The following is a 26,195-nucleotide window of genomic DNA, read 5'->3' as shown; positions in this document are numbered from 1 at the left end:
TCCAGCACTCCACATTGACATGGAGCTGTTGCTTATGCAGCTTTTGTTACACCAGATCTGGATCAAATCATCTATCTCAGATTCCTGTGCAGATGTTTGCCATGGGGACACAGTTTGGGGCTCCCTAGGCACTGCTGACAGCACCCCATAAAGCAAACAAACCCCAAACATGTTCTCATAATCTTGAGGTTTCAATAATGATTTTTTATACATATACACATTGGGCAATTGGGCAGTAAGAGTGTGTGTGACCGTATCTGCACTGCCGGTTTCCTGCCAGACAGCAGCGCTGGTGACAGACTACATTTCCCAGGAGGCTGTTGCAGAAGACTCTCCTGTGTCACTGCACCAGGACCCTGCAGCTCTGCAGGAGGCACTTGTGCTGCTGCAGTTCTTGCTGCTGGCGCTGGAGGAACATGACCTTCGATAATTAGTCAGGTAAACGACCCAGAACAGAGCTGGGCTAGGGTCTGCTTTTGCTGCAGACCCTAGCAGGGCGGCTGGTTCGCCCTGTTTCATGCTGGACGCTAGATGTCACCTGCAGACGAAGAGAAGAGCTTACCTCTTCCAGAGAGATGGCCCCGAGCCAGCAAATTCGCTCTGTCAGCCTGTGCAGCCGCTGTGGCAGAACTAGGTACAACTCACCCTGATTTTCTGAGAAGGAAGGGGGTCCACATTTACTTAGGGGAGGCAGGGGGAACTTCAGTCCCCAAATACCTCGTTCCGTGGCATTCATTCCAGCGAATCTGTTTGTTCCACTGTGCTTGTCACGACTGTTCAATGATTTAAGCCTTGTAAATATTTTGTGCCACCTGACTGTGGCTGGAGGGAAGAGTTTTTCAGGTCTAAATCTCTGCCTCCGAGGCTGAGGGGCTGCAGTAATTAACACAGAGATGCTGTCACTGGCTTAAGGTTTGCACTTGCTGGGTTTCTGGAAGATGACTATAGAGACAGGAAGCTCTAGCAGGGATTTGTTTTTCATAGTTAATGCAGCTTAATAAAAAAAAAAAAGAAAAAGAAATCTTAGCGTTTTGGTTACACCGGGGATGTCTGTAAAAATGGAGTATAGTGCATTTCCTTCCTGAAATGAAGGAAGGAGGCACCCTGGCATCTGCATAGCCAGGGTGAATAGTAATCAGAATATTTCTCAGCATATTCTACATATTTTCTACAACAGCATATTCTATATAATTTCTCCAAGCTCTTGCAGGCAAATCTGTTGCACTGCTCTAATGATTTGTAACTTCTCAATCTTTGCTAATCTTTAAATATGGATACCAAACTTAATGCACAAATATACCAGAAATCTGCTGAGGCTTTGAGTGTTTCTGCATTCCCTCAGCACCTCCAAGTCCTGCTCTGGAAAGATGCTGTAGCATAGTGTGTCACAGAGGTATACAGCCAAAGGCAAGCCCTGCTCCTGGTCCCTCGCTGCCTGAGACAGGCTGGGAAGGTCCACCACCCACTGAGACACTCCCTGCCTGGAACTGAAACTAGGGGCAGCAAATACATACTCACACTGTTTGAGGAGCAGCCCTAGGAAGCTGAGATCAAATTGGAGCACCTTCCCTGGCCAGAAGATATTTCAGTGAAAGAAATAATAAGCTAAATGTGATTTTATGTCTGGATCAGAAAAGCAGCACGGTTAAGGGTGGTTCGTAGAACAGATGCTCACCTGTGTGCCTGTATTGCGATGGTCACTGTAGGGTTGCTCCTGACTGTAACATGTGCTGCCACTATGCTGGGTAGAACTGGAGAGGCCATGATATTTGATTGATCTTTATTCTTGAGGAGTAACTGGAACAGGATTTTAAATCCAGAGTCTCTTGGAAAGTATGCACATTGCATAACAAGCCAGCAAAAAGAAATCGGGGATCAAGAGATGGTGTCTGATGAGAATTTTAGTTACTCCTGCCCAGAGCCACTTTCAGCAGATCTGGACATGAATAGTCTGTTCTCCACCCACATTGGGTACAGTCTCTGCTGCCTACTGCTGCTTGCACAGCCCTCTTGGCCAACTGGCAGGGGGATGTGGTGCAGATGTTACCAGCATGGTAGGTCTCCCTGCAGCTGCACTCGTATTCATGTTTGTTACCTGCTTTTTCTCCTCAGTGACATTTCCCCTTGACCTGACAAAAACTCGACTGCAGGTCCAAGGTGAAGCTGCTGTGCGTGGCAGTGGAGCTGGTACTGGGCAGGTGGTCCCTTACCGCGGCATGCTGCGCACTGCAGCTGGCATCGTTCAAGAGGAGGGCTTAACAAAGCTCTGGCAAGGAGCCACGCCAGCCGTCTACCGACACATAGGTGATTGTCTGCTCATGACGGGATTAGTTTGGGTCCTGCCTTCTGTGGCTAACAGCCTTTTGGAGTGTCAGCTTGTGTCTTGGTATTGGCTGGGATAGAATTTTCTTCCTAGTAGCTGGTGCAGTGCTGTGTTTTGGCTTTAGTCTGAGAATAACACTGGTAACACAGATGTTTTATTTGTTGCTAAGTAATGCTTTTGCTGCTTATCAGCTTACCCTGATCAAGGACTTTTCAGCCTTTCACGCTCTGCCAGTGAGGAGGGGCACAAGAAGCCAGAGAGAGCAGAGACAGGACACCTGACCCAAACTAGCCAAAGGGGTATTCCATACCAAGCCACATCCAGCCTGGCCTTGAACGCTTCCAGGGATAGGGCAAATATGGTAACAGCAACAAAGCTCAAAAGCACATGTGTGAGGTTTTGTGCTTGGCATCAGCTGAGAGGGAAGCAATGTGGTCACATCTCCTTAGCGTGGAGGCATAAACCGTGGTGCCTCCTGGCAGATGTACGGCTCATCCAGATACATCTTCTGATGCTAAAAGTCATGGCTCTGGCATTGCTACCAGGTAGCCTCCTCCCTTTCCACCCTGTGATCATGAACGTGAGAGCAGTGACCAGCTGACCCAGGCAAGCTCCGGAGTGTTTTACAACCAGTTTCTTGCTCTCTCTATCACAGGGTGACCTACAGAAATGGCAGCCCCAAGAACTGTTTCCTGCTTTTATTTCCCGCAGTGTACTCTGGTGTTCGGATGGTTGCATACGAGCATCTCCGTGACTCTGTGCTTGGCAGAGCTGAGGATGGGAGCTTTCCCTTCTGGTAATATTGCATGTTTATACTATTGCCTGTTTGGGGACTATCCTTACTGTAGAAGTCCTGCAGCCCTAAAAGCTGTCTGCCTGGGAATAACCATTTACACTTGTTTCATCTGGGCTGTGCTGCTGAACTCTTTAGCTCATGCCCTGCCATTTTCAGTGTATCCTGGAGCATGTTTTTTTCCCATTTGGCAGGAAAGCTGTAGTTGGAGGCATGTGTGCGGGTGCCATCGGACAGCTTTTTGCCAGTCCAACTGATCTGGTGAAGGTGCAGATGCAGATGGAGGGAAGAAGGAAGTTGGAAGGAAAGCTGTTACGGTCAGTTCCTCTCGAAGCTGGTGTTTTCTTCCTGTTAATGATTACTCTTTGGCCCATGCTGTGGTTCTCCCTGTTTTCCGACACCTCCTTTCCACAGCTGCTCTGTGTCCTCCCAGAGGCAGGGCACTGAGATGCCTGGGAAGCATGCAATGGCTCTGGCCAGTGGGGAGGGTGGGGGATTCAAAGATGCAAAGACTTCTCCATTACTGGGCTCTCTACCTACTAGTTGCATATTGATTGCAGGTTTCAAGGAGTGCACCATGCGTTTATGAAGATCCTGTCTGAAGGAGGAGTACGGGGGCTTTGGGCTGGATGGGTGCCAAATGTCCAGAGAGCTGCTCTGGTGAACATGGGAGGTAAATGTAGTAACTTGGTCTGCCACACTTAAGACTGCAGCTAAGCTTTAAGAAAGACGAGCTCAGCTGCTCCCCTGCTCTTAGTCTCTTGCTTATCTACACTGGGGACCTGTTTGGAGTGCACTGCAGGTGATTTCTGCCTTGTGCACTTCTGTTTCAGTCCTGCAAAAATCAAGTCACTTAAAAAAAACAGTCTGTGCCTGAGCCTAAGGGATGGTGAGGTGGGAGCTGCAGGGTCCGACAGCCAGAAGAGAAGGGACCTTGCCAGCTACAACACAGCCCCTGCTGCCCAATCAAGGTGAGCAGGGCAGAGCCTGCACTGGCAGCCAGGTCTCCCAAAGATCCAGATCCTCAGGAAAGTGTGGTGATGAGACAGATCTGAGGCCAAGCTAGGAAGCTGTGCCAGCATCAGGCCTGGGTAGGGTGGCCAGGGTGTGACACAGCTCAGTGATCACAATGTCTGTGGTGATGACACAGGTCCAAGGCTGAGCTAGGGAGATGGTCCATGGGTCAGTGTCCAGATGAACAAAGTGTGGGGTGAGTGGCTTGAGGGAGGATGCCTGCAACACCGGAGCGGAGTGGGGTGAGATCAGCATCCAGGAGCCTCACCTCAGAGCAACAAGAGCCACCGAGGACGGAGCCTCAAGTCCTCGACAGGACTTGCCCAGGAGCCGGCAGCTCAGCTCACGCAAGGAGCTGACACACCAGGAGCGGAGCCAGGAGGAGCGGCACCAGCCCTGACTGGTTAAAGACCTGCCCAGGGAGCGCAAGCGACCAGGAGCGCAGCAAACAGAGCAGGTCAAGGCAGTTTGCGTGGCAGTTCGCGCAGGCAGGCGAGTGGGATGACCGCCTGATCAAGAGGACTCGCCTGGAGCGCAGGAGGAGGAAGGACTGCTTGCTTGTGCAGAGAGACGTAGACGGACCGATCGACCAGATAGATCATGGTCACCACTCGATCAAAACCTGTAGTGAGGAATAACGTGGGTACCCAGGCTCAGCCTTCCTGCAGACATGTGGCCGTGCAGGTCTCTGGCTGCAGTGAATGCCTGAGCCTGGCGCTTGTACTGGGGAGAGCCAGTGACACCTCTTGTGTGCGGTGTGAGCGAATAAATGATCTGCTCAGGCAGGTGGCTGAACTGAGGGAGGAGGTAGAAAGGTTGAGAGCTATCAGAGAATGTGAAAGTGAAATTGATTGGTGGAGCCACACCCTAAGACAAGGGCAGAGGGAAGTGGTTGAACAAGTGATGGATCCCCTTCCCTCCTACCATCAGATAGAAGGAGTGAACTTAAGGGACAAGGAGGTATGGAGGGAGGTCCCTCCTCAGACAGGTAAGCGAAAACCCTCGCAATCCCTTTCTCCCTCCCAGTTGCCCTTGAACAACAGGTACGAGGTCTTGGAACTACAGGGCCAGGTAAACGGAGATGGAGGGATAGATCCACCTAGTGAGTCACCTAGGGCTTGCCACTCACCCCCATGCCTTAGAACTTCCTCAACGAAGAAGAAAAGAAGAGTAATTGTGGTGGGTGACTCCCTTCTGAGGGGAACAGAAGGGTCCATTTGTCGACCAGATCCATCCCACAGGGAAGTCTGCTGCCTACCTGGGTCTCAGATTAGAGATGTTAAAAGGAAACTCTCTGATCTGGTGCAGCCCTCTGACTACTATCCGCTGCTGGTTTTTCAGGTTGGCAGTGATGAAATTATTACAAGGAGGGCAAGGGCAATGAATAGCAGCCTTGGCTGCAGTGACCATGAGATGGTGGAGTTTAGGATCCTGTGTGGCAGGAACAGAATATCTAGCAAGGCCATGATTCTGGATTTCCGAAGGGCCAACTTTGGTCTCTTCAATCAATTGCTAAGGGAAGTCTCACGGGAAAGGGTACTAGGTGGTAAAGGGGCTCAAGATAGTTGGTCAGCATTCAAGGACCACTTCTTCCAAGCTCAGGATCAGAGTATCCCAATGGGTAGGAAGTCAAGTAGGGGAGCCGGAGACCAGCATGGTTAAACAAGGAACTGCTCGGCAAACTCATACGGAAAAAGAGAATCTATGGATTATGAAAGGAGGGGCTGGCCACTTGGGAGGAATATAGGACAGTTGTTAGAGAATGTAGGGAGGCAATTAGGACAGCTAAGGCCTCCTTGGAACTTAATCTTGCAAGTCAGGTTAAGGACAATAGAAAGGGCTTCTTCAAGTACATAGCGGATAAAACACACAAGAGGCAATATAGGCCCACTGCTGAATGAGGTGGGTGCCCTGGAGACAGAGGATATAAAGAAGGCAGAGGTGCTGAATGCCTTCTTTGCCTCTGTCTTTACTCCTGCAGACTCTCCCCAGGGGACCCAGATTCCTATAGCCCCAGAAGGAGTCAGGATAAAGGAGGAGTTTGCTTTGGTGGATGAGGATTGGGTTAGGGATCAGTTAAGCAATCTGGACATCTATAAATCGATGGGTCCGGATGGAATACACCCGCGGGTGCTGAGGGAGCTGGCGGAGGTCATTGCCGGGCCACTCTCCATCGTCTTTGGTAAGTCGTGGGAAACAGGAGAGGTGCCTGAGGATTGGAGGATGGCAAATGTCACGCCAGTCTATAAGAAGGGCAAGAAGGAGGACCCGGGTAATTATAGACAGGTCAGCCTTGCCTCCATCCCTGGAAAGGTGATGGAACAACTTATTCTTGACACTATCTCTAGGCATATCAAGGATGAGGGCGTCATTAAGAGCAGCCAACATGGTTTTACCAAGGGGGAGTCATATTTGACCAACCTTATAGCCTTCTATGAGGAAGTAACTAGGTGGATGGATGATGGCAGAGTGGTAGATGTGGTTTTTCTTGATTTCAGTAAGGCATTTGATACTGTCTCCCACAGCATCCTCATAGATAAGCTAAGGAAGTGTGGGCTTGATGATCAGGTAGTGAGGTGGGTCAAGAACTGGTTGAAAGGAAGAAGGCAGAGAGTTGTGGTCAATGGGGCAGAATCTAGCTGGAGGTCTGTGACTAGTGGAGTCCCTCAGGGGTCAGTGCTGGGACCAGTGCTGTTTAATATTTTCATCAACGACCTGGATGAGGGAACTGAGTGTACCCTCAGCAAGTTTGCTGATGATACTAAACTGGGAGGAGTGGCTGACACACCAGAGGGCTGTGTTGCCATTCAGCGAGACCTGGACAGGCTGGAGAGTTGGGCAGGGAGAAACTTGATGAAATTCAACAGTCTTGCATCTGGGGAAGAACAACCCCATGTACCAGTACAGGTTGGGGGCTTACCTGCTGGACAGTAGTGAAGGGGAAAGGGACCTGGGGGTCCTGGCGGATAGGAGGATGACCATGAGCCAGCAATGTGCCCTTTTGGCCAAGAAGGCCAATGGCATCCTAGGGTGCATTAGAAAGGGTGTGGTTAATAGGTCAAGAGAGGTTCTCCTTCCCCTCTACTCTGCCTTGGTGAGGCCTCATCTGGATTACTGTGTCCAATTCTGGGCCCCTCAGTTCAAGAAGAACAGGGAATTGCTTGAAAGAGTCCAGCGCAGAGCTACAAAGATGATTAAGGGAGTGGAACATCTCCCTTATGAGGAGAGGCTGAGGGAGCTGGGTCTCTTTAGCTTGGAGGAGACTGAGGGGTGACCTCATCAATATTTACAAATATGTAAAGGGTGAGTGTCAGGATGATGGAGCTAGTTTTTTTTCAGTGATGTCCAGTGATAGGACAAGGGGCAGTGGGTGTAAACTGGAGTATAGGAGGTTCCATGTGAACATCAGGAAAAATTTCTTTACTATGAGAGTGACAGAGCACTGGAACAGGTTGCCCAGGGGGGTTGTGGAGTCTCCTACATTGGAGATATTCAAGGCCCGCCTGGACAAGTTCCTGTGTGATGTACTCTAGGTTACCCTGTTCTTGCAGGGGGGTTGGACTAGATGATCTTTTGAGGTCCCTTCCAACCCCTGGGAGTCTGTGATTCTGTGATGGAGCTGCAGAGTGGCTGCCCGAGTGCTTGGCTGATCCAAGAAACACTCGCTTTTTCCACACATAGATAGATCTTTCCTATGTCTCTCCAAAACTGCTAGGATATGTTGGATGGTCTTTGTTCTCCTTCCTTTGTAAAGTAAGGAGGGAGATGTCTTTGAGGAAGACATTGCGTGCAGGTTCCCACCATAAAATACTTACTCGGTGCTTGGCACATACTATAGAATTGCCTTGGCAATTTTTTCTTTTGGATGTTTCATTTCCTTTGACATGATAGCTACCAATTTCTAGGTCATTCAACATAGGGTTATGTTAGCAGCATGTCCAAAAAATGTCTTTCAAGGTAGAAAATGAGAGATACTGTAAGCTTACTTTCTAAGCACCAGTAAAGAATCACTGGATGGATAATGTTTGCAGCAGGAGCTGCTAAATGAGGCTGCAGGATGACTGTTAACTAAGGTATGTCTCTCCATACACAACATTAATATGCAGTCTTATTTTGCAGAATTTTCCATTTGGGATCATTTTATCATCTGTAGGGTAAATCTGGTAAGAAGGTAACAGAAAGGAGCATGCATTCACATAGCTAAAGAGAGGACTTAGATGCCACAAAAGTCATCAGAAACTGAGGACAGAGTACTAGCCATGCCAACAGGGAGGAGCAGCAGTGGAAATACAGGTCTTGACAAGCCTCATCCTATGTGGTGTACACCACAGATACCATTTACTTCTGACCTTGCTGTTCTTTTTCATTATCCTCTTTACAGATCTGACCACTTATGACTTAGTGAAACACTTCTTGCTTCTGAATACGCCACTTGTGGACAATGGTGTGACTCACAGTGTTGCCAGGTGCCTGTTCCTCAATTACTGCTTTTCTCCACTGTGGAGCATTTCCAGCCTTGCTGTCTTGATCCTCCTCTCTGTGCCAAGAAGCCCCTATTTTTTGGTTGTGATATTGCTGATGAAATGCACCTTTATAATTTTGATGGGTTATTTTTTGCCTGAGGGGGTATCACTTTACAAAAGATACAAGAGAAAAGATGCAACGATTGCTACAAAACTGCCCTCAGTAGAAGTACCTTGCTGATGCACTTAAACATCTTTGCTGTCATCTGTGAGTGCATAGGAATTTTCACTTTTCTAGAATTAGTACTATTTATCTACTCTAGTTTCAACTTTAGTGAACAATAAGTGATAGAATCCCTGCAGAACAACCTCTTTTACTGCCGTAAATTATGAAGAAATCTGCTTTATGTAAACAATATCATAAAGTGCCTGTTGTGGGTCCTTCATCCCTGCCTCAGAACTACATACAGAGGTGAGGGCATCTTTGCAAGAGCAATACTAGTGAGCCTTCTCCCAGATCAAGTTTATGTTACGAGGTATTACTCATGATTTGATAGTAATGGTTTTAATGTATCTTTATGATTAGAACTGGAATCATGATGCTTAATCATTGTGATAAATCTTAGTTTCTTCTTAAAGCATATGTTGCTGTTGACAGCTGCTGTTCTGGCCTGGTAGCTGCTGTCCTGGGAACTCCTGCTGATGTGGTGAAAACCCGGGTAATGAACCAGCCAAGAGACAAGCAGGGAAGGTACAGACACTCTGGCAATGACTTTTCAGTAGAAAACTGAAACCTGAGTTTCACCCATTTTGCTGGGAGTGACGTGATAAGTTTCTAATTTGCTCTTCAGCTTTTTGATGATAATTTTACTGATTTAGTAAATGTTTGGGAGGGGAAGCATTATTGTGATGGCCACCTGAGCACACCCAGTTACTCCAGTGGATTTCAGTTCTGATTAGACGCCACTGAGCCTACAAAAGCACTTTTGCTTGTAAAAAATTAGCAGATACAAATAATTTTTCAGGAGAGATGAGTATTTTTAAAATTGTGTATTTGTAATCCTAACAATATTTGTTCTCCTTGCACATTTCTAGAGGTCTTCTGTATAAGTCTTCCATGGACTGCTTAATTCAAACTGTACAGGGTGAAGGGTTTATGTCTCTATACAAAGGCTTTATACCAACCTGGATGCGAATGGTAAGTGCTTTTTAACTCTCTTCACTAGACAATTTAATTATTTGGCATTAAAATGTGAGTTCTTTCTGTGCAGCACTTTTAAAAAACTATGTGGATCTCGATTTATTTACTTGCAGTTAGCATCACTGAATGTGGTTCCTGATGACACAACTGCACGCAGTGTCACTTCTCCCACGTTGGAACATACTGTCCTCCTTAACTACTAGTGATTTTCCTTGCTTTTTTTTTTTCTAATTTCGGGCTCTCTGCTTTCTCCCTTCCCCAAACTCTGTTGTTCCCTTCTTACTTCCAGCACCGGACTCCCTTTGAATCCCTTGTACTTTCATTCCTCATTCTCTCCTGATCCCAAAACTGCTTTATTACTTTTCCACCCTGGGGTCTCACTTTTACCCCATTTCAGGCTGGAAGCTTTCTGCTGCATGCTGCTGGGCTGTTAAAGCTACATCTGTAAAATTAAGCCAAGCAGCAGTTGAAGCCTGGGAACTGGAGCTTGGCTTTTGGCAAGGGACAATTCCCAATAGCAAGTTTAGATGAGTCTATAAGAATTAAACAGCATGACTGTGTCTAGACTCTGCCAGCTGGCTGTAACCTTTAAAAACGTTAAAAAGCATTCAGCCTGAAGTAGTCCCCAAGTATGAAACATTTCAGGTCATTTATGGGTTGACAAGCTGAAATCAAAAGAGTTTTAGGTGTCTTGTGAAGGACTGGGAAGCCCTAACCACATGCAACACTACGATGTTTCATAATATGAGATGAAGCTTAAGAAATGATTTTAAAGAGGAGACAGTTTAATCTAATGGGTTTATTTATTAGGTCACATCAATTTTAATTTAAAACACTCTAAATTCAGTGTTTGCTTTCACAGGCTCCTTGGTCACTGGTATTCTGGCTTACATACGAACAAATCAGAAGGATCTGTGGAGTTAGCTCTTTTTAAAATTGTGAAACCACTTCAATATCCACAAAAAAAAAAGAAGAATCAGAAAACTGAATCATTCCACAAGGCACCCCGACCCTACAGGAAACTAATTTATTTAGGACACTGGCAGTAGGATCACATCTATAGCTTGCTGCCCCAAATCCAGTCCTTATGGGTTAGGAGTAGCATGACTTAAGGACATCATTTGCTTGTCATACTGCTCTATGAAATTTAAGTTATCCACAGGATAAAATTGTTACAGTATTACTTCAATTTGCAGCCAGTATCAGCTTCCTGAAACAGTAAACAGAGGTAAAAAGAACTCTTCCAAGCAAGTAGAATATAATACTCTTTGCTTGTGTGATAACAGATGGTTTCTATTGTTAAAGGACAAGAGCAGATTGAACAATGCAGCACTGAACATCTTCTGTGACTCAGCAGTATATAAAATTATTGGGGAATTTTTATCACTACATTTGCACACACATAAAGAGCCATCTCTCATTTGATGCCTCAGCAAACCAAGTCTATAGTGCTAGATACTGAAAGAAAGATTAAAGTAGTTTACCTGAGTTCAAATTTGCTTTGCACAAAATGTGGAAGGCTTTGTGTTCCTCCTCTTACTTCCCAGAGACCGCCTGACTTCTTCACTCAGCCATCTGAGTAATAGCCAAAAGTGGAATACAGTCCTGTGCCCAGGAAATAAAAAGCCTGTTTGAAGCCTCTTGGAGGGCTCTAATACACATTGTCCACAGGACCAAGCTAAACTACTTGTCCTCTGAGAGTCCCAGTACTGATGTGGCAGACCAGGTCATTAAGGTGCCACTTTTCCAGGGAAATATGTACTCTGCCCATTTTAAATCTTGGTGGAAATACAAAGTTCTCTTCAAAACCACTAAATATTTTAATGTGATTTTTATTTTCAAACTGAAACCTTCCAGATTTCATAGGGAAGGGGACTGCTGCTTTGTCTCTAGGCTTATCTTTAGTAATCATGAGGAAAAAAATGCAGTATAAAAGCAATCATAAAATAGGCAGAACAAAGCTGGCTTTCATTTAGCAACTTCTAATAGTGAAATGTCTATACAAGGCTTAGTTCTCATGAGCCTTTTGTTATATTTTCTCTGCCCTGTCTAGTTGAGGAGTAAAGTGATGGAGTGGCTTCGGTGGGCACCTGGCATCCAGCCAGGGTCAATGCACCAGTTCTAGATAACTCTTTGCAACTAGTACCTTCAATGCGACAATATCCGATTAAATGCAGTTTAGACGTCTTCTTGGCTTGTATTTGTACTTTCTAATTGCACTGTAGGTCTGTTTTGGTGGCACGCATTTGTATGATTCCAGCTTGGAAAAAATTAGTCTCACCAATATTAGGAGGCCAGAAGTCATTCAGAAATACTGTTATTTTTCTAGCTGTCAGACTGAGAAACTTCTGAGTTCCCTCCTTCCTGCATCACCAGCAATTAGAAACCAGCAGCCAAAGCTGCTTCTTTAGTTGCATCCTAAGTGGTCCAGGCTGCAGTCCTGTTACTGAGATAACCCTGGTGATGGATATGCAGAAGTACCTCATCTACTGAGTTAAAAAAAAAAAAAAAAAGCAATTTTAAGTCTTGTAGAGAAAAAGTGAGAAAGAGAAAACTCATCACAAAACTTCTTTCTTTTGATCACGGCACACTGAAGAGATTCATAACCATGCTGATTCCTACTATTTTGTATTATAAAATCATTTGCATAGCAAAACTTGCCACTCTGCATTACTTCTTAAGCGTTCTGTAACTTCTTCTTTCAAAAAGTTTCCACCACCTAAAGTGCCTGGCCATACTTAACAGTGGCAGTTTCAAAGCCAAATATTAGCCAAAGGATGCCACTGAGGTTCCTGGGCTGACCCCTCCTGCACCTTATGAAGGGCTCAGTGAAGCCCTAGGCCTTCCTCTTCCTCACCCACCCATTTCTGCTCATTGTCCCTAAAGGCTGGAAGGCATCAAAACCTCAAAGGTCCGCTGGAAACCAGGGAGGAATCTCATGCTTGCAGAGCTGAAGAGCTGAAACGGAGCCGTGTGTCAGTCCAGGCTCTCTGGATGGGGCCACCAAACAGGACGCACGTTTGCCACTTCCCCCGAGAGGCCGTGAGACGTGGTGCTGGCCGGCGGCTGCCCCATCCATAGCCAGCACAGCCGCGGTTGCTCCTGTCCTTCGCCCGCGGGGTGCGCGGATCGGACGGTGACCGGGGAACGGCGACCTCTACGTGGGGGTAGCGTGGGGCAGGCTCGCGGCCGGGCGCTCGCTGCGGGCAGAGGGGTGCCCCACGCGGCCCTGCCACGGGCAGACCCGCAGCCCCGAGCAGCGCCCAATCCCACCGCCCGATGGCGGGCACCCCCGCTCACACCGCCCTCACACCGCCGCTCCGCGGTAACCAATAGCCGCCGAACCCTGCGCGCACTGCCCGCCCTCGACACCCGCCCTGACCAATGGAGGCTAAGTGGGCTTCGAGGCGTCTCCCTCTCACTCCGCCCCGCGGCCGTGCCGCTACCACACAGCCGGCGAGGCGCGCCTCAGTTCGGAGTCAGGCAGATCCAGCGGGCTGTGGGCTTAGCCCTGCGGATCCAGCGTGCCGCGGTTATCTCCTCTTTGTGGCGCCTCGTTAAAGCAGGCGCGGCCCTATGTATTAGCCCGCTCCGTCCTCCCTGTTCCCTCCCCGGCCCGCCCCCCTCCGCGGGGATCAAAGTGGACTCGACCACGTAAGTTAGCGCTCAACGGCTCCTCGCGGGTCACGTGGGCGGCGCGTGCTGCATGAAGGCGGTTGCTGGCGGCCGTTCGGCGACGTGCGGGCCCCGGTGGCAGGATGAGTTCCGGGCGGAGCGGGGGGCCGGGGGTGCTCAGTCCCGGCAGCACCGTGACCCTGCGGGTCTGCACCGTGGGCCTGCGCCCCGAGGTGCCCGTCGTGCGGATCTGGGGGCTGCTTGGGGAGCGCCGCGCCGAGTACATCCGCCTCCGCCGTCAGATCCAGGCGGCGGCGGCGGGGCCGCGCCTGGCGGCTGCTCCGCGACCAACCGACCCAGTGGCTGGCGGGGTTGAGCTGTCCACGGGAGACCTGGGCCTAGTGGAGGTGGTCGGGCTGTGGTACCGCTGCTGCGTGGTGAGTCGCTCCGGACAGGACTACCGCGTGTTCTTGCTTGATGAGGGTTGCATGGTGGTTACGTCTGCCTGTTACCTGGCGCCGGGCTGCGAGGAGCTGTTCCGCCTGCCCCCGGAGGTGTTGGGCTGTATTGTGGCTGATGTTGTGCCCTTAGGAAGCCCCGGGGTGGCAGCCTGTGGGGATGCTCCCTTCTCCAACTGGACGGTGGAGGCTATGGAGTTCCTGAGCTTCCTGCATGGCAAGGAGATGTCTGGACGGGTGAAGGAGGTGATGACGCCGCAGCTTATAGTGCTTGAGTTGCCCCAACTCGTATCCCAGATGCATCACCTGGGTCTGGCCAGGCGGGTCACTCCTAGCTGGTTCTGCCACATGCTCAGGCAGTGCCTGGCTTATGGCCACCCAAGGAGCCATCTCAAGGTACAGCCTTCAGCATCTTCCTTCGTATCTTCTGCAGTGCCACAGCTTCCCCGTGTTTTGCTCTCGTATCAGCCTGTGTCACCTCCTTTGGATTATGTTTACCCACAGCTTCACTTGGATGTGACAGAGCCTGTCCTAGTGACCCATGTCTCTGACCCACACCACTTCTACTGCCAGTTGAAGAGCTTGTCCCAGGAGATCCGTTGCCTTTCTGATACCATGCGCCACACTTACAAATCCTGCTCCTGCTTGCCATTACCCAAAGTGGGCTCACCCTGTGCTGCCCGTGGCAGAGATGGCCAGTGGTACCGTGCACTTCTGCTGGAGCTTATTGCTGGGGAGAGAAACCAGCAACTGGCTCTAGTGGTCTTTGTGGACTATGGCAGGAAGGAGACTGTGACCAGAGCTAACCTGTGCCTTTTGCCCCCTGAGTGTTTCCACATACCTGTGGTAACTTATGCATGCGCTCTTCAGGGTGTCTCGGATGGAGGTTGTACCTGGTCCCCACTGCAGATCAATAAGCTGAAAGCGTTAGTGCTAGGCAGAGGAGTGAATGCTCACATCAAAGCCTTTAACTCCTTTGAACATCTCTATTATGTGAATTTGTATGGGGAAAATGGCATCAACTTGAACTATGTTTTCCGGCTGCAGGCTTGCTGCCTGGTCAGCAGCCATACACAGGTGAGCCAAACTGAGGGCTGGGAGCAGCTGGAAGAATCCACAGCTGAAGTGGAATTGCCTCCAGGAGCACCTCCCATTGCTTTAGTGCATGGAGATTTGGCTTCTGCTCCTGTAGTTGATGTACATGTGAACTTGGGCGCATTCTACAATGCACAGGTCTCCCACCTCCGAGACCCATCTGAGTTCTGGCTGCAGCTACATGAACATCGGCGGCTCTTTGGGCAGTTGAGGCGGTGTATGTGTGATTTCTATTCACATGCTATGAAGTTGGATGGTGCTAGGTGGGATCTACAGCCTGGATCCCTTTGTTGTGCCAGTGGGAAAGAGGGTGTCTTTTATCGAGCAGTGATCACCAGGGTACTGGACAGTGAGGTAGAAATATACCTGGTGGACAGAGGCAACACAGAAATTGTACATCGGTGTGCAGTGAAGGAGCTGCTCCCTCAGTTCAGGGAACTGCCTGCTTTAGCTCTGAAGTGCTGTTTGGCAGATGTCTGTCCTCTGAGAGGGAGTTGGAGTGAAGCATCTGTATCTGCATTTAGAGAGATTGTACTGAACAAGGGACTAAAGGTTCATTTCTTGAGTGTGCAGGGTGACAAATATATAGTTGAAATTTTTGACCAGTCCCAATTAGGAGAGAAAAGTGTAAGTAAACTCATGGCTCAGGGAGGGTATGCTGAATACCAGAGGTCTGAAATACCCAAGAGTGTCCAGAAATCACCTACTATGGCTATGAGCCTGGCCTCAGATGTTTGGGAAGAAAACCAAATAAAAGCAGAGAAGAGGCTGGGAGAGGAATCTGATCTAAAGAGAAGTGATAGGGCACTTAATTCTTATGCAGCTGTAGTGGTCAGAGGGAGCCCTGTTGCACCCATTCACAATTCTGCAGGTAGTAAATCTCTTACCGCTCAGAAGCGTGAGGGCAAGGATAACCTGCCCATCTCCTGTACACAGAATTATGACAAAATGAAGCTAAGCTCTTCTTGTGGAGGTCAGTTAGAAGTGGGAACTACAGTTAATGTTGTAGTGTCATATGTTGAAAATCCGGGTCATTTTTGGTGTCAGCTAAGTAGAAATTGCCAAGACCTTAAGTTATTAATGTCTGAAATTCAGGAGTATTGTGAAAATTCATCCCACCCACATGCTTGGCCAAATTCTCCATGTTTAGCCCAGTACTCGGAGGATGAAAAATGGTACAGGGCTTTAATTATTAGTGAAGTTCCTTCTGCAGAAAAAGTAGAAGTCATATATGTTGACTATGGCAACAGAGAGTTGGTCTCTCTAGCAAACCTCCGCTCAATTCACAAACGCTTCCTTAAGTTAGAAGCTCAGGCTTTCAGGTGCAGCCTTTACAACCTAATTCAACCAAATGGTCAGGATCCTTTTGCTTGGGATGAAGCAGCAATTCGGGCTTTTCAGGAGTTTGTTGATACTTCTTCATCTCATCTTGAACTGAAGTGTACGATATTTGCCTTGGCTTCAATAAGCAAGGAGCTGTTTAACATTGTAGATTTAATGACACCGTTTCGGAGTGCTTGCCAGTTTTTGACCGAGAGGGGTGTAGCCAGACCTTTATCTCCTCAAAAGCCTCTGTCATCCTTGGTTCATCTTCATTCTTACTATTATTCTATGCATGGTATCAAAATTGGGAGTGAGGAAGACGTTTATATTACGCATGTTGAGGATCCATGGACATTTTACTGCCAACTCGAAAGATGTTCAGATGTCTTAGCACAACTTACCGATAACATTGGTCGCCTGAGTGAAAAAATGAGCAGCTTAGAAACCTTGCAGAAGTCTGAGAGCTTGTGTCTAGCCAAGTATACTGACAGTCACTGGTACAGGGGAATAATTATGAAAAAGAAACCTGATATGCAAGTCTTCTTTGTGGATTTTGGGAACACAGAGACAATAGATAAAGATAACCTGCTTCCTTTACCCACTGATGTTTGTGATATCTTGCTTTTGCCAATGCAGGCCGTAAAGTGTTCCTTATCTGATATCTCTCGTGTTCCCGAAGAAGCTATAGCATGGTTTAAACAAGCTGTCCTAGAAAGGCAATTAAAAGTGATCATTGTAGCAAGGGAATCTGATGGTAAACTGTTGGTTGAGTTGTTTGATGGTAATACTCAAATTAATGCAAAACTGAAGGAGTTAAGCTTAATGAGCAATACAGGAATCAGGCCTATAGAAAATGAAACTTTGTGCTCTAGAAATACAGATGTGATAGAGAGGAATGGGAGTGCAGAATCCCCTTCAGATGCACACAGGACTCTTGAAAGGAAAAGAAGCAGATCTGAAGCCCAAGGAAAAAGGGGGGGTAGCAAAAGGCACTTCAAGAAAGAAGATGAAAACCTTTCCCAGCCTGCTACAAAGGGAGATCTGGCAGCTGGATTACTAGAATCTGATGAAGTAATTAGAAGTAAGAAGGATGCTTCCCTGTTGAATAAAGCTGGGAAGGAGTCTTTGCTTTCCATCCAGATGGATACACAGTCAGATATTAAGTCTGATGCTGAAGGTGGGAGTATAGTGCTTGAAAATGTATCTGATCTACTGCAACAGAAGATAATGCCAGGTCTTAAAGTGTCAGTGTATGTGTCTTATGTAAATGATCCACTGGATTTTTATGTTCAGCTAGAAAGTGATGAGGCTCAGCTTAACAGCATTTCAGAAAGCTTAAATGTTAGGACACAAAGAAAGAACCCTTGTGGACAACTTTGCCAAGTGGGAGACTTAATCAGTGCTGCTTATTCAGAAGACAGCCTCTGGTATCGAGCTGTAGTTAAAGAGAAGACTTCTGATAATTTGATAAGCATACAGTATATTGATTATGGTAATACCTCAGTAATTAATGTTGGTCAAGCACACAGACTCCCTGAAGGCTTGTCATCTATTCCAGCAATAAGCATTCACTGCTTCCTAGGTGGACTTAAATGCAAAGAAAATACAGACTGGGCAGAGAAAGCTGTGCTTTACTTCATCAAGAGAACAAGTGAAGTTCTGCTAACGTGTGAATTTGTGGAGAAGGTTAAGGATAAATGGGAAGTTATCCTCAGTGACCATGAAGGTATAATAACTGTGGATTTAGCTGATGAAAATCTTGCAAGTAGCAAAGGATCTTGTTCAACAGAAATACTTGATAAAAGAGAGAACAGTGACATAATAACTGAGTGTGAGCCTTTGCCGCCTCAGGCACAAAATAAAACTCCTTGTATAAGTAACTCTAAGTCATTTATCTGGAAATTCCCAGAGGCAGGCCAGACTGTAAAAATTTATGTCACAGTGGGAGGTGGTCCAGAATACTTCTGGAGTTGCAGCGCTGATACAGAAGACATGAAGTACATAGAGGGAAAAATAGAAGAAGCTGAAAGCACTGGACTAAAATCTTTGAATGATTGTGGAGCTTGTATTAAAAGCGGTGATATTTGTCTAGCAAAATATAGTCAAGATGGGAAGTTCTACAGAGCTAAAGTCAGCAGCGTAGAAGGTGACAGAGTAGTTGTTAGACATGTGGATTATGGAAGCGAGGAAACTATTAGCATGGAGTTGGTCAGGCAGATTCCGTGTGAATTGATCCAGGTACCTAATCAAGCATTTGCTTGCTGTCTGTCAGATTTCAATTCCTCTGAGGGTTCATGGCTTAGTGAAGCAAAAGAGAAGTTTAATGATATGACCCAAGATGTCTTATTAGAAGCAAAAGTAATAGAAACTCAAGAATGCAAAGCTTCTGAAGTCCCTCTGTCTGTTGTCAAGCTGGAAGCTTCTGGTAAGAGTGTTAATGAAGAGATGAAGTCTTTTTGGAAGGCTAATAAAGGAACTGGTGACCAGTCTTTCTTAGACCTTGAGAACCCCTTAAAGGAAAACAGATGTTCAAAGAATGATATGAATCCTTGTCTGGAAAGAGGAACTCCTGTTACTTGTGGATTAGCTCAAGAAGAAAGTGAAAGTGCTTTACATTGTTCTGAACCTTTCCTGGGTATAACTTCTGAGTGTTTCAATACTGTAGAAGCAAGTATGTCAGTCGAAGCTGTTGAGCATATGTCTGGAAAGGCTGGTGGATGTGAAACAGCTGAGCATCAAAGCAACTTTGATGAAGACATACCTCTATCTGGAGGAGACAGCAGTAACAATGTATTACTAGAACCAGTGAGAAGCTGCAGTCTTCATGTTTTGAAGAGTGAAATGAAAGCTGAAGAACAAGAATTATCTGAAGAAGCATTTCAAGAGGATGCTGAGCTGAAAGAACCGACAGGCAGCGCTTCAGCAGCCAGTCTTCTAGAAAACAAACAAGAAGAACTGCAAAGGGAGCCAGTGCTACAGTCATCTTCAAGTGATGAAACAGAGATATTAGGAGCACTGGATCAATTACAAAATCAATGTTCATATGATGATCTAAAAGAGTTAATACTGGAGCTAGAGGCACTTTCAGTTCAGCCCTTCTTTGCTGAAGTAACAAAAGAAGCTCTGGAAACAGAGTCGGCTGAAATGCAGACAGCTTTGGGTGTTAAAGCAAGAGAGAAAGTGTTTGAACAGGGATCATTTGAACTGCCAGTCATGAATGAGGACACAGCGGAGTTGGCAGCTCTGAACTTTCCTGAACTCTTACCATCACTTAATGAGGGGAAGAATTCAGTGCCTTTGGTTAGAAATGGAGAGAACACAGTAGAGCTGATTCCATCTGATGCTCAGCCTTCTTTGGGAGAGAATGCAGAGAAACCAGAATTGAATTTGTCTGGAATTCATAAAGCAGAGTCTTTGCAAGAAGACTGGATAGAATTAGAGCCTTCTCCCCTAAAGCTGCCTTTGTCTGATGGTAGATCTGAGAAACAACTGGACCTGAAGACCCATGACATGCTGTCATTGCTGGGTGCTGAAATTGAGCAGCTTCTGGAACTGGTGCTGCCTGATGTGCACCCATCTCAGGAAGATGGGGATGAGGACTTGTTAGAGTTGGAACACACTGCACTGCAAAGTTCTGCAAATAGCAGAAGTCAATTTTCATTTCTTACAGAAGAATTAATGGATCGGAGGTCTGTTTGCACTGTAAAATCATGTGACTGCAATGTTGAGAAACATAAGGAGTGGCAGGAGAAAGATGACTGTTATGTGGAAGAATGGATGAAACGAGGCTTGACTGACTCATTTAAAGAATGTGGAAATACACATGTGCGGTATTCAGCCTGTAAGCCTGAGGATGAAGATGTAGAAGAAAAGCAAAATAAGAAGTTGGCTGCATGCAATGCAGGTAAAGTATCTGAGTTTTTTTTTTTTTAAGGAGTTAAATGATCAAAATACTGTGCACATTCAAATGAGAATCACTTTCTTATAGGAACCTGTTTTTTATTGCCTAGTAAGTTACTATTTTAGTGTTAACATCCGTATGCTTCCATGGCTTAAGGACATCAGATTAAGTGTAGTATCTAATGGATCCTGTGACAGACTAACAACAGCTAATCTTTGAGAGGTTAATTATTTTATGATTGAAAATCATAGAAATGCATATTTAAGACTCTGCAGGATGGCAAATTTTCAACTTTCAAATATTAAATAAAAGTTTGGAAGGGGGTGGGGAGTATGGGGGCAAGGTTGTGAGGCATTTCTGGGTTTCTGTTTTTGGAGGAGTTGTTTTTATTGTGTTGTGGGGTTTTTGTTGTCTGGTTTTTTTTTCCTGTGCTTTTATTTTCTTCCTCCTTCACTGATATGATTTTTATAGAACACAGTGAGTATACTTGTCATCTGAAGGGCTTTGCTGTTGGTTCCAAATGTGTGGTGAAGACCTCTCTAAAATGGTGCGAGGCTCGCATTTTGGAGGTATCTGAAAAAGGTACCAGGGTAAGTATGGTTTCAGTACTCCTTCTGCATACTTAAGATCTGGTCATTTTTTGGTCTTTCTCCAAGCTTTTAATATTTTAGGGAGGTCTATTACAGAATTTAAGACTTAGTATTCCCAAGGTTGATTCTGCACTTAGAGACTTCATACAAACAACTGAGCTACATGTCAATACTTGATATTCCCTTCATAGGAAGACTGAAGGATCAGGCTCTAGCTTGAGATACATATTTCTGTGTGTGTTTGTCTGGCCTCCAAGTTAATGTTCTGCTGTGGAGCTGTGTTAGTATTAAATGCTTATGAAACTTGTCATTATTTTACTGGTGTTTTATACTGAGGAATTGGTGCTAGAACAGTATAAACTTGGGAAGAAACCTGAATTACATTGTAACTAATAATGAATATATGACTATTACTGCTTCAGTGAAATGTATTAGATTAGTGATTGGTGGTAGTTAACAGATTATAATCTAATGGGTTGTGTTGTTCTACTTCTTTTAAGCTATGGGATAAATAGTCTTCCTCTGGTTCAGGGGAAGTGTGTGTGTGTGTGCATGTACACAAATGCACAGATGTTATACTTAACATAAAAGGGCCTTTAAGTTGTAATTTAAGGTTGCATATCCAAAAGATCACTTCACAGAAGTAACTTTTTGAAAGATGAATGAATGCCTGAGATCATGAAGGCCATCTCTTTTACTAGTGGATTCCTTGGGTATCTAAAACTAACCTCAGCCTATATTCAGATGAGTGTTGGGTATGTAGCGATATCTCTCCTGATTTATTTCCTTCTTCTTCTGACCTAGTACATGTTTTCCAGCCTTCCCCTCTCACTATACTTGAGTTAAAAGTTCAGGAGAACCTTGAGCAGGTTCAGTAGTGATACTCAGCTTTATTAGAGGTTAACTTGCTCTTCCTTGCTAGATACAGACTGAAGACCTTCTCAAAGGCAGGGAATCCTCAGCTGTGTTTTCCTCCTACTAGATGTCTTATTTGCTGAGTGTGTTCTCAGGATCGATCCACTGCTGTGTTAGATGTGGTTTGGCTCCGTCTGTACAGGTCTTGAATCTCTCCAGTGGCAATGAGGAGATTGTGGATCCTGAGAATGTCTGGAATGGTGTTCCTGACTGGGCTTACAGGTCATCTGAGGTAAGGCAGTGTGGTAGTGGACTGGGCAGGACACTACTGTCTTTTAGAAAGGGCTCTCTGAGTTTAGTTGTGCTTCTCCCTGTGTCACCCTGAGAATAGAAAGGCAAAGTTGCATTCATCTAAATCTGTGTATTCATGCCCACTGCTAGAAGTGCAGTATTTTACTTTAAGACTTCATATTATCTTTCCTTCTCTGTGGATCACTATGGAGACTATAGAAATTTGTATTAATGAATTATATAACAGATATACAAATCCATATAAATAGTTTACAGAAATTATAAATTAATAATTACATAAATTATAAACTGTCAGCCATCTGGCCTGAGGACTGTGAATTCAGGCTGGGAATAGATTTATGAAAACAGCTTGAAGGAAGAAGTGTTACGGGAAGACTAGTATTAATCAAGAACTGTAGAACAATGCTGATATGTGGCTTTTGACAGATCATGCTAGTAGAGCATGTCAGTAACTGGTAAATTATGAAAAATACTTCTATTATTAAGTAATTGGGAAATTATAGTAAGATTTTTCACCAGTGCTCTTCATGACATACCAACAAATGAAAAACTCATCTCTGGAACCCGCAACTCAGGTTGTCAGCCATCCTACTGATGATAACAGAATGAATTTCCAGTTTATTCCTCACATGCAGTTCTTCCATCAAAGTAAAAAGTGGGCAGAAGACTTCTGTAGTGAGTTGTAAGGGGACAGAGCAGTGGTAAATTAGAGTCCCACAGTGCTGATGAAAAAAGTTAGCTTTCAGTTGTGGTGATTCCTTTAATACTAGACTATCTTGGCAGTAGTGCCAGCTTCCTAACAGAATCCCCTTTTGTTTAGGCAGTAACCCCTGTAACAGGAAACTTGCAGTTATTACCGGAGGAGTCCTCACTTCAAGGTAAGACTACCTTAAACTCCCAAAGGGGTGGTGAGTTCTGTGTTTGGATGCTTTCTGATTTTCTAGGAAATGCTTTATTTAGGAAACTACAGTTGAAACTTTTTCTAGCTTATGTGTTTACTATTGTTGTTCTGATTTTTTTTTCTTAGCATTAGCTTACATACTGTCAGTTTAATGGTGAATATCTGTAATGTAAGCTGCCACTGTCTTGATTAGAGATCAGTTTAGTACTTATTTATTCAACCTAGTGGATTGAGCCTTTTGGACAGGTTGGAGTGGTACACCTACGTTACAGATTTTGGTAGGGTTTTGAGCATTGGCCACCAGTATACTGCTCTTGCTTGCCTTGCCTCAGAAATGTGGGCAACTACTAGGCAGACTCTACAAAGCATTGTAATTTGGTTATTTGAATGCCCCAGTTCCTTAATAGGTCTTCATCTATAAATCTAAACCCATAATAATACCATCTTAGTTGTTGTAAGGGTAGTTTGTGAATAGTGCCATGTATGTCTTTATTACTTAAATTCTGAAGTGTTACTAGCAAACACCTATTGTGTACCAAAGAAAATAGTACAAGTTCTTTCTGATTATATACTATATAAAATATATTAAAATCTATGGAATGGTAGAGAAGTTCTGGTTGAAATGGACCTTTGAAGATGCTGAAAGGAAAGTCAACTAGAGCAGGTTGCTTAGGACCTTCCTTTCAGGTGTGGAAACTATCCAAGGATGGAGACTCCAGAACCTCTCTGGGAAACTGGTTCCAGTGTTTGACCAGTGGTTGCCTGATGGAGACTGAAATAAGCTTGAGTAGAGATTGCATTTGTGTTTTCAGTGGTTGAATTGGTAATTTCATTTTGGTACACCTGTACAGAAAGTGGACTGGTTCTCAGGTAACAAATTATGAAGCCTGCAATGGAGATCTAGTTACCTGTTGGGCAAACAGCACAGAAAATGTGAGTTAAGGTCATGCAACCATGTGGCATAGATACAGGTCTTGCTGCACATGCAGGTCACTGCCTGGAAAGGCAGAGTAGAATGTACCCAATCCACAGGATGCAAAAATCCCTGCAATGTGTTACCCTAAGACCACTGAGGAATGGAATGGCTTGAACTTGTAACTAAAATCTGGGAGTACTGCTTGCTTCATCTTGGGCAGTTCTGTTGTTCCAACTGTCTTGTCCTTACAATGATAATTTTGCCTGAGTATAGTCTTTTAATATGGTGCAGTATGTTGCTATTTAGTCCAAAGCCTTGTTGAGTTAGACTTTAAATATTAATGCATTTATATGTTTACAGAAAAATTCTGATGGATCTACCTATTTCTACTTTCTGTAGAAAAGCAAAGTGGCTACAGTTCACATTTAGCTGAAGATCCCTCATGTTCTCCAACATTGCTGAAAAAAAGTGATGTGTTCACCACATGAAGCTCAACAAGTACCTGTGTCCACAAGCGTTCCTCTGAAAATGTGTTTTCATGGGAACAAGAATACAGGCAAAGCACTGAGTGTTTCTTCAACATAATGGAGCAAATGTCTGTCACTGCCATACTTCCCTGTCAAGGAGCAGTACTTATTACTAGACGCTGTCTATTTGGCTTCTCACTTCTGTACTTTCTTGTTATCTAGCTGCCAGTGGGTGATTCTTCAACAGAGGTTTGAGTTGCTGTATAGGCTACTGTGGTGCACAATACTACTTTCTGATGTTTGAGGGAAGTTGCATTGTTAAGTGTTTTGAGGTTTTTTTTCCTCTAAAAAATGGTTGAGGGTTTGTTTTTTTTTTTTGTGCAGGGAGGAATGTTGTTTTTTTTTTGTCAGGGAACATAGTTGATTCAGGTTGAAGTCTTGCATTTGGTGCTGTTATAAAGCAATGGAAAAAGCTGGAATAAAGCTTCAGCTGGTGTATACTGTTTTGTTAATGACTTGTGTTCTTTCCCTAAGCATAAGCCCAAATGTTGTGTGCATACCAAGTATCTTTTTTCAACGCTACTACTGCAGTTAGATGTAGCTATGCACATTCTGCAGATCCTGGTTCTGTTTTGACCCTAACCAGCTCTCTAGACCACTGAGCTGTGGTGAATGCTTTGAAATATCAGAGAGTCATGTACAAAACAGAACTTGTATTTATGACATGGCCTTAACTGCACTAATGAAAGATAAAACTTTTCCTACAACTATGAAGCAGACCTAGCAGAATGGTTTTGCATGTGTACAGTGGGGTAAGGATTTGTTAAACCAGCCACATCTTATCTCGCCTTTTGTTTTCCTCCTCATGTGTTGAAAGGAGGTTTCTGTTTCATAGTCCTGTTCTGTGTCAATATCTCTGACAGTGTAATAGTCTGGGTGAATATCACAGATGTCAGTGTTAGAGCTTACACAGTAAGAAGAAACAAGTGTGTGTCTAGTCCCTTAATAGAGACAATACATATTAGTAGGCTGGAGAGAAGTTTCAATTCTGAAAACGGGTCATAGATGTTGTAATCTCATGTTAAGATCACAGATTATATAAATATTTACTCTGTTAACTGCTGTGCTTGTTCTGTTTGCTTCAGTTTTGTCACGTGATTTTGAAACAAATAGGCTATAGTTAGAAGTACTCCCCCTTTTGCAAGGTTTATTCATTTAGAAGTCGTTCTTCCAGGTGGCAGCTTCAAGGAGTTTTCCTCTAAAAACCAGAGTTTCCATTAGCAAACCACATAGTCAACTGCTTCTACTGACAGACAGCAAGTACTTGTACAAAGATGAGTGTCTGAGTAGTACATCCATGAGAGAAACATCAAGATGATCAAGCAATGCTTAACTATTCCTTTCTAAAGGGAGTGGTAAAAGGGACACATCTCTTCTGTAATTTCACCTACAACAGTATGACTGACAGTGGTAATTCAGACAGGAACAGGAGGGGCACTGCTTGGAGCTTTGATTAAGGGGAGTTATAGTTGCTACAAGAAGAGTGACTGTTTCAGCAGCTTTTGGAATGGAAGCAGCCTCAGAGTGTGGTAGTAAACACAGATCTTAAAGGTAAGTGGATTGAGCTCATATGAGAAATCCTGTCTCTGAACAAACACTTCTGTTACATTAAGCTATTTCCTGTAGCTTTTACTGGGGCTTACTAAAATAAGACTGTTGAAACCCTTCATCTGGTACTTCTCTGACTTAGGAGGAGCAAAAACCTGCTCCAGCTTTCAACTGTTGTCAGAGCACAGCTGAAATACCAAGTGGTTTAATAACGAATCAGAGATTTCTTTTTTTTTCTTATGCTGCAAAACGGTTTGCTGACTTAAACCTTGGTAAGCACAACTTCAGGTGAGTTCTGCAGAGCTTAACTGTCTCTCTGCAAACTTGATTCTAAATCAAAACCAGAGAGTTTAAATTACC

At 45.1% G+C, this 26,195-nt stretch overlaps 2 protein-coding genes across 3 annotated transcripts; both read left to right on the top strand.

Annotated features, from left to right (window-relative positions):
* Positions 1–404: 404 nt before the first annotated feature.
* On the top strand, positions 405–11,934 carry SLC25A27 (solute carrier family 25 member 27). Of its 2 annotated transcripts, none has more exons than XM_061460973.1 (9): positions 405–634; positions 2,113–2,304; positions 3,035–3,119; positions 3,311–3,433; positions 3,677–3,789; positions 8,512–8,596; positions 9,252–9,344; positions 9,689–9,791; positions 11,848–11,934. In XM_061460973.1, the coding sequence occupies exons 1-9, from the start codon at positions 532–534 to the stop codon at positions 11,917–11,919; spliced, it is 969 nt and encodes a 322-aa protein (XP_061316957.1). In that variant the 5' UTR covers positions 405–531; the 3' UTR covers positions 11,920–11,934. The 2 variants fall into 2 exon arrangements, with proteins under 2 accessions (XP_061316957.1, XP_061316956.1); XM_061460972.1 differs by lacking the exon at positions 11,848–11,934 and adding an exon at positions 10,657–11,283 and having other exon boundaries at positions 406–634.
* Positions 11,935–13,517: 1,583 nt separating this feature from the next.
* Positions 13,518–24,352, top strand: TDRD6 (tudor domain containing 6). The gene is made up of 5 exons (XM_061460966.1): positions 13,518–20,189; positions 20,658–20,776; positions 21,834–21,923; positions 22,764–22,821; positions 24,160–24,352. Exons 1-5 carry the CDS (start codon positions 13,553–13,555, stop codon positions 24,246–24,248), a joined length of 6,993 nt encoding a protein of 2,330 aa, XP_061316950.1. The 5' UTR covers positions 13,518–13,552; the 3' UTR covers positions 24,249–24,352.
* Positions 24,353–26,195: the final 1,843 nt, after the last annotated feature.

The sequence above is a fragment of the Pezoporus flaviventris genome, unplaced genomic scaffold (assembly GCF_033815535.1).
Source record: "Pezoporus flaviventris isolate CSIRO_AGI_PZ_B2104156 unplaced genomic scaffold, CSIRO_AGI_Pfla_v1 ptg000031l, whole genome shotgun sequence".
NCBI classification, from domain to species: Eukaryota; Metazoa; Chordata; class Aves; order Psittaciformes; family Psittacidae; genus Pezoporus; species Pezoporus flaviventris.
Note: the sequence above shows the minus strand (reverse complement) of the source record. Positions and strands in the feature narration are given on the sequence as shown.

Coding starts and splice junctions, on each gene's coding strand:
- SLC25A27 (XM_061460973.1), top strand. CDS start 532: ATGTCACCTGCAGACGAAGAGAAGAGCTTACCTCTTCCAGAGAGATGG. Junction 635..2,112: donor AGCCGCTGTGGCAGAACTAG/GTACAACTCACC, acceptor TTTTCTCCTCAG/TGACATTTCCCCTTGACCTG. Junction 3,434..3,676: donor TTGGAAGGAAAGCTGTTACG/GTCAGTTCCTCT, acceptor TATTGATTGCAG/GTTTCAAGGAGTGCACCATG.
- TDRD6 (XM_061460966.1), top strand. CDS start 13,553: ATGAGTTCCGGGCGGAGCGGGGGGCCGGGGGTGCTCAGTCCCGGCAGC. Junction 20,777..21,833: donor TATCTGAAAAAGGTACCAGG/GTAAGTATGGTT, acceptor CCGTCTGTACAG/GTCTTGAATCTCTCCAGTGG. Junction 22,822..24,159: donor GGAGGAGTCCTCACTTCAAG/GTAAGACTACCT, acceptor TACTTTCTGTAG/AAAAGCAAAGTGGCTACAGT.